Genomic DNA, 15626 nt, shown 5'->3' with positions numbered 1-15626 from the left:
CAGAAACGGTCATAAAGCGATCTCACATCACTCCATCAAAGGACGGTATTAGATTCATAATCTACAAAGCATTATAAATTCAAGCCATAAATACAAGCTAGTAAAGTAAGCCCACTACTAAAACTCAATCCAAAAGCCCTTTTACCTTCATAATTGCTTTCTTTGTGTTCCTGTACCAACTGACACCTGGAAATAAATGTCAGCAAGTGGGAAGTAATACAAGTCACAAGAAAGCTTTCTCTTTGAAATGAGTAACTATGGCACACGCTTCAAGTCTGTAAGAGTTCTATTACATGAAAAAGATCCCTGACAGGTTATCGGGTGCTTATGAAATCCTGTTCACATTTTTCTAAAGCGTTTAACTGAATAGGCCTGTTTAAAAATGGGTATTTCCCTCAAAGTCATTATTATGTAATTTTTAAAGGATTAGAATTAGAGATTTGATTTAAGTACAGTTAAAATTTCTTTTAAATGAATTCAAAGAAATTTAATCTATATAATTAAACTTTTACCCATTAGAAATGTTATGTATTATATATGCATAACCCATTTTCAGAATCTTATATATATCCATGTGCCATAAATCAGACGTTTCAAAGTTGTAACTTCACTGAAAGTAGAAATTATTACCTCCTATCTGGAGTGTAGGCCGGAAAAGTTAAATAACTACCAGAAGTTAACAGGACAGGACTCAACACACCCTCCTTCATCTGTTCACTTGGAAAAACCTAACAATGAAATAAATATTGCTACAAACCTTCTGCAATGCTTTTCTATTAATGATCCAATATTACTGTTCTCCATTTGATATGACAGTACTATTCAATTATCTCTAATTGTCCATATCAATTAAAATTTAATTGTGACTAGAAAGACTTTTTTCATGAACTCAAATCTATCTTTCAACACAGAATATGCCAAAGACCTCATATATATATATATATATATATATATATATATATAAAATCAAAAATAAACTTATTACTGCATTTTTTCTACTAAAAAAAAAAACAAGAAAGGCTAAAGTGCAGACTGGTAAGAGAACTCAGAATAAAAACTCCAAGAGAATATAAATTACTCTTTGTAAATAAAACAAAAAACAAAAAACTTCTACTATCTGTAAAGGTTATATCTAGGGCTGGAGAGATGGATCAATGGTTAAAAGAGTTTTCTGTTCTACTAAGAACTTGAGTTCAACTCCTAGCACCACATTGGGCCACTTACAGCCACAGGTAATTTTGGCTCTGGGACCCTCTTCTGGCCACACAAACAACTTCTTTGTATGTAAGTACTCCTATACAAACACTCATGCATACACATAATTAAAAAATAAAAGTAAATTTGCTTTACATGGCTTTATTTAATATTTCCTTACAAAATGTTTTAGCAGTTTTCTCAACCCCACAATACCCAGAAGTACATTTGCCACAACATTCACTGAGCTCGTACTTTTTCAAGTTATGTAATAAAAATGAGATTTGGTACTTTCCCAATGATGATGCAAGGGTAGGACATAAGGTTACATGCCTGTAACCCCAGCATCCAGAAGGCTAAGGCAGGAGAATGCTTAATTCAAGTCCAGCATGATAAATACAACTGAGTTCCAAGTCACCCTGGGCAGGAAGGTGAGCTCCACACTGGTAGACAGAAAGACCCACCTCAATATAAAAGAAACAATTATGAGCACAATGGACAGTAACAGCTCCCTCAGCCCTCATCTGGACACAACCCAATACTATCAAGAAAATCTAGAACATGGAGATTTCTTTCTGACAAAAAAATCCAGTGCACAGTCACTTAATTCAAATTCTTTCTTGAGATTTCTCTCAATTTAGATATAATTCAGTAAGTCTGGCTTCTAAGTTAATAGTAAAAAAAAAAAATCAAAATAAGGGGAAAGACAGCAGTTACAGCAAGGAAATATGAGATGGCAAAAGTGAGGCAAAATTGATAGAAAAATAAAAACATCCAAAAACAAAAAATAGACTGTATTCGCTCTAAGCTTATTTGTGTGTGTAATAGGGACTGTACATACATTATACGTGTGTGTGTGTGTGTGTCTGTGTGTGTGTGTGTGTGTGTGTGTGTGAGAGAGAGAGAGAGAGAGAGAGAGAGAGAGAGAGAGAGAGAGAGAGAGACTACTTCAATAAGATTTTTTAAAGGCAGGAAAGTGATCCAAGAATTAAAACCTGAGCCTCAAAGCCACTGACAACAGTTTTTTTCAAAACTACTCAAATGTAGACATCTAATTAGAGCTGACACAAAACAACTCATCATTAAAAGACAATGAAGCAGCAGCAGCAGCAAGCAGTGGTTTCATGAAGTGGACAATGGAAATCCCCATCTGTCACACAGCTTTCTGAATATGTCACTTTGGACAGTGATGTAAGCAAAGATAAAAGCAAACCTTATTCACTGCATTTGTCTGAGCATAAATGACCTTATGCCTCATTAAGATCAGCAGATATTATGAGACTAAAAATGAAAGACTATGCAATGTGATTTTTACACTATTCATCTATAATATATTGAAAACATCTCTTTCTGGCTAAATCCTCACTAAATCTGATGCCTCAAAAGTAATCTCTAAGGTCTGGGTATGTAGCTAACTAGTTCAATGCTTGCCTAGTAGATTCAAGGCCCTGAGTTTGACCCTCTAGCGTTTGAAAAACAAGGGAAAGGGAAGGGGGGGAAGGAAAGGAAAGGAAAGGAAAGGAAAGGAAAGGAAAGGAAAGGAAAGGAAAGGAAAGGAAAGGAAAGGAAAGGAAAGGAAAGGAAAGGAAAGGAAAAAGGATGGGAAGGACAGAAAGGGTAAGAAAGGAAGGGGACTGTGAAAAACCAGGTAAAGCTGTGCAGGCTTCAGTCAGATACATATAAAGTAAAAGTCGCGTTTTTGCTCATCACTTTCTCTCTTTCTCCTTTTCCTTTCTTTCTTGGTTCCTTTTTCTTCACCAAATCCTATATTTCAAATTCAACAAATGTGAAATACCCATGTCACAAACCTTACCAACTCACAGAATGTACAGAACACACTCAAACACCACTGAACTCACTTGTATTGGTTCACATTAGGAATCCATGTGATCTGGCAAACAAACACCTCCTCTATCAATATCACCCATCTACATTAGACTGAGTAAGTAGATCTCTGAAAAATACACCTTTATAGCTTCTGTTGTTTGTACATTCCTACAACAGTTAAATGCCTCTTCCCCACCCTCTAAAGGCCTTTCCCAACAATGATTAATCACTCACTTTGCCTGTTCTACAAATAGAAAGCTGCTACGTATACCATTGTTCACACAAAGCATTAGCCTATAGGGAAGTTATGACCTCATGTCTTACAATAAAATAGTTGTGAGGCGTTGTTAGTTATTTTGAAATAGTAACAACTCCCATGAAAGGAAAATTTCTCACAGACAATGCACATGCAAATATGGGTGTGACTGATTTTAAGAGGCTACCCAATTGTGTTTTAAATTTGTCGGGAGAGTTTGCTATTGAAAGGATTTACCAAAAATGTTATCTGAATCAAGGTTGTCCTTTATCATTTTATGCCTGAAACTATCCTTAAAGGCATCTCACATTTCTTCACACATTTCAGATGTGCGCCACGAGCACCATCCTGCAGGGTGTCAGCAGCAATGCCAAAAGCTACTGCCTTAAGAACTGGGCAGCAAAGCAGAGCCAGCAGCCAATCTGGACTAAGTCTGAGGAAAGCTGAAGTTGGATTAGACAGCTTTTGCAGTCCTGCCCACACCTTATTGTGTACTTTAATGACCGACATTAGACTATTGTACATTCCTGGCTAGTCCTTCTGATTAAGCCAACAGTAACAGAATCTAAAAGCAGAAAACCAAGACTGCACTTCCGCTGATATAAGCACATAGAATGGTTTCAGAAAAACTTACTGCAAATACAATGTAAAAATGATCTTAAAGAGAAAGACAAGCACAACTCAGTGTGAACAAATATACCATGAATAAAACCTCAACCATGAACTCACCTGATACAAAAAAAAAAAAAAAAAAAAAAACCTAATTCTACAAGGCTTCTAGGATAAACACAAAATAGAGCTGCAGGTTATATACTGTGAATATTTGTTGATACATTATATACCTAAATATTTTTGCCTTATCCAACATATTTTTTGTTTCAGTTTTTTAAAGAACTCTGAAAATTAAATACTGTGTGTAGTAAGCCTGCTTCACAACAGTGTCAATTAGCAACTCTGAAGCTATTTTCTGAGCAGCCTGGCTTTCAAGCACTGAATAAATAAGCAGTGATGAACAGACTTCTCAATGTTAGCAAAAGAAAATAAAAAGGTAAACAAATATAATAGAGGTGTACTACTCTGTAGTAAAACAGATCCAAAACTCAAAAGTACCAGAATGATCTTGAACCTTTACCAGAAATGTAATAGTATGTATTAATGTAGTAATGTAATAATCTTGAACCTTTACTAAGAATGTAACAGAATGTGTGTACAATTTGTATGCTGTGTAGGCTAATTTTCTCTGGGTATATGTATACATATAATGTGAGACCTTCTGGGCATCAACATAAACAATGGTAGCAATGTATTTATTAAATAATTCAGAAACTAAGAGTCATAGTCTGCACAAATACAAGTCAATAATTGGGTAAAAAGTAAAGTTTGTGATCTCAGCTTATCAGGTGTAAGGAACAAGGGACAGAGAAAAATCAGTACATGATAAATCTACTAGGTAAAAATTGATTAAAGATCCTTTCCTGGAGGCACATGCCCGAAATCCTAGAATGTGAGAAGCCAAACAAAGACTTCAAGCTCAAGGACAGTGTAAGCTAAGAAACCGTACCATGTCACAAAAAAAAAAAAAAAAAAAAAAGTTAAAAGAATAACATGTTTGCATCATTTCAAAGATCTAGCTATAACATACTTTTTAGTTACCAAGAGAACATTACTTTCCTGGAGACACTCAACAGACATCATCTAATTAAGTAAATAGATCCAACTGGAACCAATTACAGGAACTGACTCCTGACCTAACACAAGAACATAAGATTTCTTTGCTTTTTCACAGGTGTGCATTTAATATGCATACCACTATCTAATCATAAAAAATAATGACCCAAGATGAGAATATTTTTAAAAATTACCTTTGTGCCTAGAAATTATTAAGATTAAGACCTAAAGGAGAAATATTCCTGATTTTAAAGAGACTAAACCTATGTAATAAAACATTGTCCCAATTAGATCCTGAATCAAAAAGACATTAAAAATACTCTATAGTTGATATTTTACTCTTTCTATACATAAAATATATATTTTTAAAGTTAATAACTTGTCCAAAGTCATACTGTTAGGGAAAAATACTCTAGAAGCCAGCTCTGCCTGCCTTTACAATCTCAATAAAAATATTCACATGCACTGAATTCAGTTAAAATTGGGCATTGCCTAGTATTATTTAGTAGAAATACTTAAATGGATCCCCCAGTTGTATCAAAGGTTGGACACTCCAAGTTATCATAGGAAACATTTCCTCTGTATAGGACCTTATTCTCACAGTATTATCAAACTATGAGTGGAAGGACACTGGAGGTATATGGTGAATGAGAATTACAATACATGCTGTTTTAATTTGTAAACACTGATCACATGCTGCCACAGATCCAGGCCCAAGCTCCCACACTTAGGGCATGCTCACATACCTTTTCCTAGATGTGTGTTTATGCTCATGTATCTGGCTGTTCCAGTAAGGCTTTTGTGTTCTCTGTATGGTATATGTTTCTTTGTCTCTGGATCAATATATTCCTTTGCCAAACCAAAATCTATGATGTGAATGACTTGCTGGGCTTTGTTTCCTGGCCGTCCTATTAAGAAATTCTCAGGCTTCACATCTCTGTATATCAAGTTCTTTGAGTGGACATACTCCATGCGAGAAATCTTAGTGGGAAAAGAAAAAATAATTTTTACTTTAGATTTTCACTAACAAACAAAATTATGATAAAACCAAGACAGAACTCTCACAATAAAAATAACATAATGAAGAAAACAATTAGAAATTGTTTCAAGCCTTTAAAGTTAACATGGTGGCCAGTATTTTTCCTCAACGAACATACATCCATATATGACTTTAGTCTTTGCTGTTACAGTCGCAGATAAATAAAAGTGTTTGAATTTTAGGAATGCATTTCCTATCAGTAAGTCAAACTCAATCACCATTTTCAGAGGATGCTAGATTACAAAGGTGAAAATCTTTAAGGCCTAAAACTCAAAACTAAAAACACACTCAAAGTTAAGATTATTCTTCCTCAGTTCAACAATCAGGTATTTTTTATAATTAAAAAAAAAAAAAGCTCAAGAATGTACTTTTACCTTTAAAAATTAGCATAAAAAATTAATATCATTTAGTACTTTTTTCAAAATGGAACTCCCCAAGTATTAAACACTTTAAATTCTTGAAAAATGGAAATTTTTGAATTTCAATTATAATAAAGTACAATTATACCAACCATTTTTCAGATTCTCAAATGTTTACCATACAAAATAGCTAAAGAGAACATTAGATGTAAGGTAACTATTCCATTTGTGACAATCTTGGTTACCAATGTCATGTCAGCATATAGCACGTTGGCCATTCTAATCTGTTTATTAACAAACTGTGGCTCACATTTCCATAAGCTTAATTAACAATATCTTATTAGCATTTTCAAGGTCACAAAAAAATTGTAAGGTAGTTTTTAATAGTTCTATGTTACTTTATAACTATTCATAACTTATCCCATTCACCCTGTTAGCTCTACCCCATAGGGTATTTCTCATTATTTTACAATTTATCTATTGCTATACATAAAATTATAAGCACTCTATTTCCAATATAAATCTGTAGAAGTAGAGTTAATAGTGAATAAAAACAACTTTAAACTTTTGCAATATACTTATAGTAGCATTTATGTCCAACTGTCTAAAATTATCTCAACTGTTTTCTCATAGGTTCCCCGAAATCAATTCTGAAGTATACATCTCTCATTCATTAGTTTCTTCTTTTATTGGGTCATTAATGTCGACTTCCAAGAAGAGTAAGAACTCTGAGATTTCAAAGTTTTCATCTTATACAAGAAAAGAAAAACCTTAACCTTGAAATGAGCATTCTGTCCTTAAAGCAATTAAAATATTAATTTTACATTCCATGCAAACTAGAAAGACACTGTAAAAAGCAAGAGTAATTTCTATCACATAGGTCCACGTGGAAAAGTCAAAAAATCTTTAATGGAACTTTAACTTAAATGTATGAAAACTTTAACAGATGTTACAGGTAATGACATCTGTAATGCCAGATGAGGCAAGAGGATAAGAAGACCAGGCTAACGACATAGGGAGTTAGAGACCAACCCTGGTTATAGGAGACTCTGGAGAGGGGGGGTGTTAGTGGAGGGGAGATGGAAGGGACCAGACAGACAAACAGACACACTCATGACGACTGGAACAAGAGAGGGAAGGAGGAAGTTAGAGACTGAAGGAGGGAACCTTTAAGCAAAGAACTAAGCAGTTGTCCAAGCAACTTCCACGCCCTCCCCACTTACCAGCTGTATAGCTATCATGAGAACGGTTTTAAGAGAAAATGTTCTATCACAGAGGTCAAACAAATCTTCCAAACTAGGTCCCAGCAGTTCCAGCACCATAGCGTTGTATTTACCACAAGGGCCAAAATAGTAAACTTGAGGTATACCATCTAGGAAAAAAGAAAAACAGTAAATTTATTTTTCCAGGAATACACTAGACATTTATGATTGATCCACACCCTGACAGCTACATGGCTGAAGCTGTGTCACTGAGCATCATATACAGAGTCCTTTACTATCTCTACGACCTCATCTGCTGAACTTTAGCCCATTTCTATAGACTACAGAAAAGCTTAGACAATAATAGAAAAGATCCTACTTTTACTGAACAAGGTGGTCACTGTCATCTTTAGAACTCCATGCTTGGCATGCTGCTAAGATCAACACAAATACCTTCTCTTAGGTGTGAAAAATTCATAAGATTTCATTCACCCTTATAGTTAAAGGAATGTGTGTGGGGAGATATAACACATAAACGCACGCGCATGCACACATACAATGTATGTACAGTCCCTATCAGCAGATATTAAGTCAGTCAAAAGGTAGACTGTGTGTCTAGATGGGTCTAATCTTATCTCATCATATTTAAAAAGTAGCTCAAGAAGTCAAAGGGAGCGAGAGTTTGTCAGGTAGCCTTCAAGAAACAAGCTCCAGGATATGAAGAGATCCACATGCTAGGTGGAAAGCCTCTAAGAAGTGAAGGCCTCAATCCTATACTCAACAGAAACTGAAGTTGCAAAAGGGGGCAGCGGTGGGGGACCAGTGAGGAGAAAAGGATGCTACGCTTCAACAGACTTACATTCTGAGTTTAGCACTGCTACTCTCAACAGCAGCTGAGTTCTGAGCTAAACTGTGAAATAATGTTTCATGTTTTAGCACACAACAATTCATTACAAAGTTACATAAAATAACAAATCTCCAATAAATACCTATGTATTAAGTGGCATATAAAAAGCAAGTAAGATCCTGAGACACATAGCCAGAATACAGCAAATACAGAGGCGAATGCCAGCAGCAAACCACTGAACTGAGAACAGGACCCCCGTTGAAGGAATCAGAGAAAGAACTGGAAGAGCTTGAAGGGGCTCGAGACCCCATATGAACAACAATGCCAAGCAACCAGAGCTTCCAGGGACTAAGCCACTACCTAAAGACTATACATGGACTGACCCTGGACTCTGACCCCATAGGTAGCAATGAATAGCCTAGTAAGAGCACCAGTGGAAGGGGAAGCCCTTGGTCCTGCTAAGACTGAACCCCCAGTGAACGTGATTGTTGGGGGGAGGGCGGTAATGGGGGGAGGGTGGGGAGGGGAACACCCATAAAGAATGGGAGGGGGAGGGGTTAGGGGGATGTTGGCCCAGAAACCGGGAAAGGGAATAACACTCGAAATGTAAATAAGAAATACTCGTTAATTTAAAAAAAAAAAAAAAAAAAGCAAGTAAGATACCATAACTGAAGAGTTTGGCCAGAAATGCAAAGTTGGGGGTTAACATTACAAAACCCACCAAATGTAATTCAGAACAATAACAGAATGGGGGAAAGCCATTTTATGATACAAAGAAAGCATCCAACACGATTCCCAGTAGGAGTTGAAGCATGAGCGGGAAGTCCAATACAGCACAGCAAGTCCAATACACGATCAACTGCAAGCTAGCACCACACTTAATGGTGAAGGCTGAGGTCCACTTTGAACTCTTGGAACAAAGAATACAAATGCATTCCCCCACGCTAAAGTTCCAAGTTACCAAATAATCAGACTTGTTTATCTGACCTGTCAAGAAACCAGAAAAGGTTTTCTAGCTGGCTAGTTTCAATCAGCTTGATGTTAAGTTCCTTCTGCTTAATCCTTACTCAAAATGATGTAATATAATTTGACATTATCATCAGCCATTTATCTACTGTTTGTCTCCCCTCTACTACCTAATGAGGGAAGTAACTCTGAAATGCCCATCTGTTTCATGTTCCTTGTTTCCAGGGGGTGGAGGCCTGCACAGGAAGGGGTGTGTTTGTATGTCTGTTTGTCTGTTTGATTTTGCCTTTCTCTGTGTATAAAACCATTCTCTTGTGCTTAGTTCACCAAAATACTTAATTCTATCTTATGGAAATAAGTGTTACAGATCTGTAATACTGGCGCTCTATGAAGCTGGGACAGGAAAACCACAGCCTTATCTAGGCTGTTTACAGTAAGACACTAATGCAATCTTTTGTTTTGGTTTGGTTTTCACATTCTCATTGTCTGGCCTTGGTTGACTTCCAACTCAGAGATGCCTCCTGAGTGCTGGAATTAAAGGCATGTGCCACCATACCTGGGGAGGAAAACTGGGCATGGATGAATTGTGTTTAGTATTCCTAAGGGCCTGGTTTTGATCTCAAGTGGGCTAAAACAAGGTCTATTCTAAGCTGGGATGGTGACTTACATGCCACCTATAACTCCAGCACTGAGGAAGAATAAGCAGGAGGATCTGGAGTTCAAGATCATCCTCCAACACACAGTGAATTTTGAGGCTGACATGAACTATAGGACCTATGTCAAAAAAACAAACAAAAAGGAAAAAATAAAGCCAAGTAAACTCTGTAAACTGCTGAAGCCCTGTCCTTTGACAAGTATAACAAATAAAGCATTCTTGAGAATGCAGAGAGACTCAAGACAAAAGGACAAAAGAGTTATCAAGGGCTCCCCCACCCAAAAACAATAAATATTTAAGCAAGAAGTAATTACAATTTTGTAAAATTTGTAGCTAGTAAGATGACTAACAATTTTATAATGCTTAAAAACTTTTCTGATGAAATTTTGGTGATACTATTGTGATGCAAGTTGGACAGTGAAATATGTCAATATCTGAAATATATGCATATCAATAAAACAGTATCTTCCAAGATATCAAAAGATGCAAAATCACACATGGAGTTTGAGCATACTCAGGGTGAAAGCTTCTAACTTTACATTGCAACTTAACTTTAAGGAACTACCATTTTCATACTTTGGTACAGTGCCTGGTTTGAATGTAAAATGCCCTCTTCCATATACACACTGAGCTCGTGTATTTGAACTCTTGCCCCCTAGTCAGTGGTTCAGCTTTAGGAAGGTCCTTCCTAAAGCAGCAGAAGCTTTGGGATTCACAGATGGGATGTAGCATAGTGGGGTCAGGTTTTAGGGCTGTATCATTTTCTGGTCTGTTTCCTCTGCAATGAGAAAAATAACTAATATACTATCAAAAGGGTATTCATCATTTAAAAGTCCAATTAACTCAAAGCTGTTCCAATTTGAGGTCTGAAAAGAACAGTAGCCTGTAAACAACACCAGTCTGTGAGACCATTTCAAGGAATAATCACTATTAAAATTACTTAATAAAGCCATGAGGGTGTTATTTACCTTTTTCACTCTGATGTTCTAACAAGTTAATAGTAAATTTTCCTGGACACATTCTGTTACAACGAAGGGAAGATATGAGAAGCTGGCTGTTTTCTATTAAACTGGATATTTAAAATATTTCCAAAACACTTAAAGCAAGAATAACATTCTCATTCATTTATATTGAAAAGGAAAGTTCAATTTGATTTTTTAAAATGTTTTGAGTATTAATGCAAAGGACAACTTGGGAACTTTTTAATATTTAATATTTACTTGAATTTCTTGTTGCTCCAATCCACAACAAAAGGTTTCTGAGATCCTAAAAAAAATCTTAAAGGCATAAAAGACCCTCACCAGGAAATGTCTGAGATGTGCTGCCTATAATGTACGTCCTCTTATCCCAGCAACACAATGTGTAAGAGTGAGAAGGGAGACAGGAGGCTTCTTAAACTTCTTCTGCCTATTATTTTGGGAGCAGGTCTCGTATGTTGTCCAGGATGAGATCAAACTCATGGTTCTCCTGCCTCAAACTTCTGAGTGGCAGAATTATAGGCATGGTTAGCATACCTGAATCTTGTTTGTTAAAACATGATTGTGAAAAAAACATGATCAGGAAACTATAAAAGGTGAATTTTGGATATCAATGATGTTTACAGGACTTATACAACCAAAATTCCTCTCAAAAAGTATAATTAAAATCCCAAATATTATAGAATCCTCCCATTCATTTCAAAACAGAGCTAAATAATGTAAAAGATGGTGTGAATACAAGTATCAATAACCAAATGGAAACAATGTTTCCAATATGAATATTGAAAATATTGAAAGTTATGGATTAGTAACATGATAGAATATAAAGGCCTCTTTTTAGAGAAGAGCCAACTATGGCAAGAAATTCACTGCAAAGCAGGTACATTAAACTGGAGTGCCACTAGGCATTCAATGCAAAAGAGAGCATTCCATGACCACAGATGTAAATTTCATGAAGTCATTGTTTTTAATAGCTAAGTAGTACTCCGTTGTGTAGAAACACAACATTTTCTGTATCCATCCTTTGTTGTGGGACATATGGGTTCTTTCCAGCTTCTGGCTATTATAAATAAGGCTGCTATGAACATAGTGGAGCATGTGTCCTTGTTATATGTTGGAGCATCTTTTGGGTATACGCCCAGAAGTGGTATAGCTGGGTCCTCAGGTAGAAACTATTTCCAATTTTCTGAGGAACTACAGGCTGATTTCCAGAATGGTTGTGCCAGTCTGCAATCCACCAACAATGGAGGACGGTTCCTTTTCATCCACATCAGGTCAGCATCTTCTGTCACCTGAGATTTTGATCTTAGCCATTCTGACGGGTGTGAGGTGGAATCTCAGGGTTGTTTTGATTTGCATTTCCCTGATGACTGAGGATTTTTGAACACTTCTTTAGGTACTTCTCAGCCATTTGAGATTCCTCAGTTGAGAAGTCTCTGTTTAGCTCTGTACCCCATTTTTTAATAGGGTTATTTGTCCCTCTGGAGTTTAACATTTTGAGTTCTTTGTATATTTTGAATATTAGCCCTCTGTCAGCTGTAGGATTAAAAGGGGGTGGGGTTTACAGGTCAGGTATGGGAAGATACAAAAGAGAAGTCCAGAGGGTCAGAAAAATGAATATGTAGCAATAGGGGGTAGGGAACTCAGGGAAGTCACAAGAAAGTCCCAGACACTAGGGAAGCAAGAGGTTCCCAGGACCAAACAGGAATGACATTAGTAGAAATACCCAACAATGTAGAGACTACCTCCAGTAGATAGACGTGGCCCCCAGTTGAGGGATGGGACCACCCACCCATCTCAAAATTTTTAACCCAGAATTGTTCCTGTTTAAAGGAAACACAGGGACAAAAATAGAACAGAGGAAATGCCATCTAGAGACCACCACCTAGGGATCCATCCTATCTACAGACACCTAATCTAGACACTACTGCTGATGCCAAGAAGCACTTGATGACAGGAACCTGGTATAACTGTCCTGTGAGAGGCTCTGCCAGTACCTAATACGGATGCAGATACCACAGCCAACGATCAGACTGAGCCCAGGGACCACAGTGTTAGAGCTAGGGGAAGGACTGAGGAGCTGAAGGGGACTACAACCCCATAGGAAGAACAACACTATCAACTAACCAGAATCCCCAACCCCCAGGTTCCCAGGGACTAAACCAACCAACCAAAAAGTATACATGGAAGGACCCATGGCTTCAGCTGCATATATAGCAAAGGATGGCCTTATCTGGCATCAATGGGAGAAGAGGCCCTTGGTCCTGTGGAGGCTTGATGCCTCCGCAAAGTGGGATGCTTAAGTGGTAAGGTAGTGCTTAAGTGGTGAGGTAGGAGTGGGTGGGTGTGGAGGAGCACCCTCATAGAGGCAAAGGGGAAGGAGGATAGGATGGGGGATTGCAGAGGGAAGACTGGGAAGGGGGACAACATATGAAATGTAAATAAATAAAATAACCAATAAGAAATACAGATATAAAAATAATAGCCTTCTTAAGTAACAGTAATGGTAAGCTTAAAACAACTAGGAAGTGGCCAGTAGAAAGAGGAAGAATATGCTCAATAACATTAAATAGGATATGAATAAATGCCTTAACAAAGACCATAAAAAAAACAAAGAACTGAATGGAATAATGAAAACAATTCAAGACATAGCAGTAGAATTTGACAAGGAAAGAGAATCACTAAACAAAACCCAAACTGACGTAAAATTGGAAATGAAAAACTCAGGAAGAGAGAGAGTCATATGCTGAAGACGAAAAAAAAAAAAGTGGATAGCTCGGTCAAAGAAAATAAAAAAAAAAGCTAAATCTAAAAAAAAAGAGAAAGAGACAGAGACAGAGAGACAGAGACAGACAGACTCAGGGACAAAACAGCCAGGAAATCTGGGACACTATGAAAAAGCAAAATCTATAATACTAGGTATAAAGGGAGAGGGAACAAAACCAGGCTAAAGGCACAGGAAATATCTTCAATAAAATTATAGAAGAAAATTCCCCAACCTAAAGAAAGGGCTACCTATCACGAGTAGAAGTATACAGAATATCAAGTAAACCAGGCCAGAAACAAAGCTCCCCGCAATAATAATCCAAACAATAAATGCACAGGATAAATACAGCATGTTAAAGCCTCAAGAGAAGAGACGAAGTCACAGGCAGGCTCCTGAAAATGACAACTGGCTTTTCAATGCAGACTTTGAAGGCCAAATGAGCCTGAACTGATGTTCTCTAAGTTCTGAAAGACCAAACACCAGCCCAGACAACTAAAACAAAAGTATCAATCACTATCAACAGAAAAAGAAAACATTTCACAATTAAAACAAAGGTAAGCAATTCTGCCCACTAACCCACCTCTACAGAAGGCACAGCAGTCTGAAAAGGTTAACTACCCCCAAGATGACACAGAATAAGTAATGCCAGGACAGTTAATCAAGAGGGGTAGAAAAGCCACAACAAAATAAGAAGAACTAATAAATGCTACAATAACTAACTCTAAAATCTCCAAGGAAAATGCACAGTCTAACTAACTTCTGCTTCATCCAAGAAACACATCTTAACATCAAGGATAGACATTATTTCCAGGTAAAGGTGTGGGAAAAAGTATTCTAAGCAAATGATCAAAGAAGCAAACATCTAACAAAATAGACTTAAAAGCAAAAGTTCTCAGAAAAAAATAGGGAAGGATACTGTATAAAAATCTGTAATATACTCCTTAATAGAAATTTTCAAGTTTACTAACATTGCAAGGAATACTAGTGTATGTATGCTCTCAGTGGAAAAAATGCAAACTGCATTATAGGAAATGAACAGCTACCAATTAGAATGTAGATATACTTATAAAGTACACATCAAGAAATTCTATTTTATTAAATATGGGAAACAATAACCCTACTACAGAAAAACTGCTCAAGTAAAATCATTAGAAGAAAAGAAACACATAAAGTAGCCCACTGAAAACCTTCATTGTGAATACAATGCAGCACATAAATAGAAACCTTTACCATAAATATTTTGCCAATGACAAAAGTCTCTATTCCCACTAAGATTTAAGAACTTCATATAAAAATGAGTATTTTACTTGTATTACCTGCTCTTAAGAAGTTACTACAAAGCTGATGGTAAAACTGATTGTATTACAGCTTAGAGGCCACGTCTCAAATCAGTTTCCTAAGGCTGAATGGAGGCAGAGCTGGACTTGCTTACAGGCTACAGGGGAGAACCCAGGAGCCTCTCTCAGGATCTTAGAGCTACAGGCATTCCTTGGTTCACTCACATCACTCCAATCAATGCCCCATGAGCATACCCTTTTCGTGTATGTCAAATTTCTCTGCCTTTCTAGGAAGGACACTCGCATTTTGCATTTAGGGCTTACCCAGATAACATCTAGGATAATCCTGCCAATTCATGTCTGCCATATGTATTAGGTTCCAGGAATGTGGATATATTTATGGAAACATTTTATATCCATCATAACAGCAGTAAATATAAATGGATATTATGTGCACAACTAAATTAATTTTGTTACAACATTCTCTACTCATATGACCATCAGAGTCTTTTTTTCAAAGGTCTATTAAGTAAAACAGTAATCCTTGGCAGAGTTATAAAAATGACTCTCCCTAGGCCAAGAAGGTAGTTCA

The 15626-nt window shown here is 36.8% G+C and overlaps 1 protein-coding gene across 41 annotated transcripts in view; it reads right to left on the bottom strand.

Annotated features, from left to right (window-relative positions):
* The window catches only part of Csnk1g3 (casein kinase 1, gamma 3), an 87264-nt gene that overhangs the window by 32751 nt on the left and 38887 nt on the right, over positions 1 to 15626 (bottom strand). For all 41 annotated transcript variants that reach the window (NM_022855.3, NM_001393750.1, NM_001393749.1 and 38 more), the window contains 2 exon segments: positions 5692 to 5926; positions 7567 to 7715. In NM_022855.3, coding sequence (NP_074046.1) covers positions 5692 to 5926; positions 7567 to 7715 — 384 coding nt within the window.

The sequence above is a fragment of the Rattus norvegicus genome, chromosome 18 (genome assembly GCF_021556685.1).
Source record: "Rattus norvegicus strain SHRSP/BbbUtx chromosome 18, alternate assembly SHRSP_T2T, whole genome shotgun sequence".
NCBI lineage: Eukaryota > Metazoa > Chordata > Mammalia > Rodentia > Muridae > Rattus > Rattus norvegicus.
The sequence above is the reverse complement of the archived record's forward strand: the minus strand, read 5'-3'. Positions and strand labels throughout refer to the sequence as shown.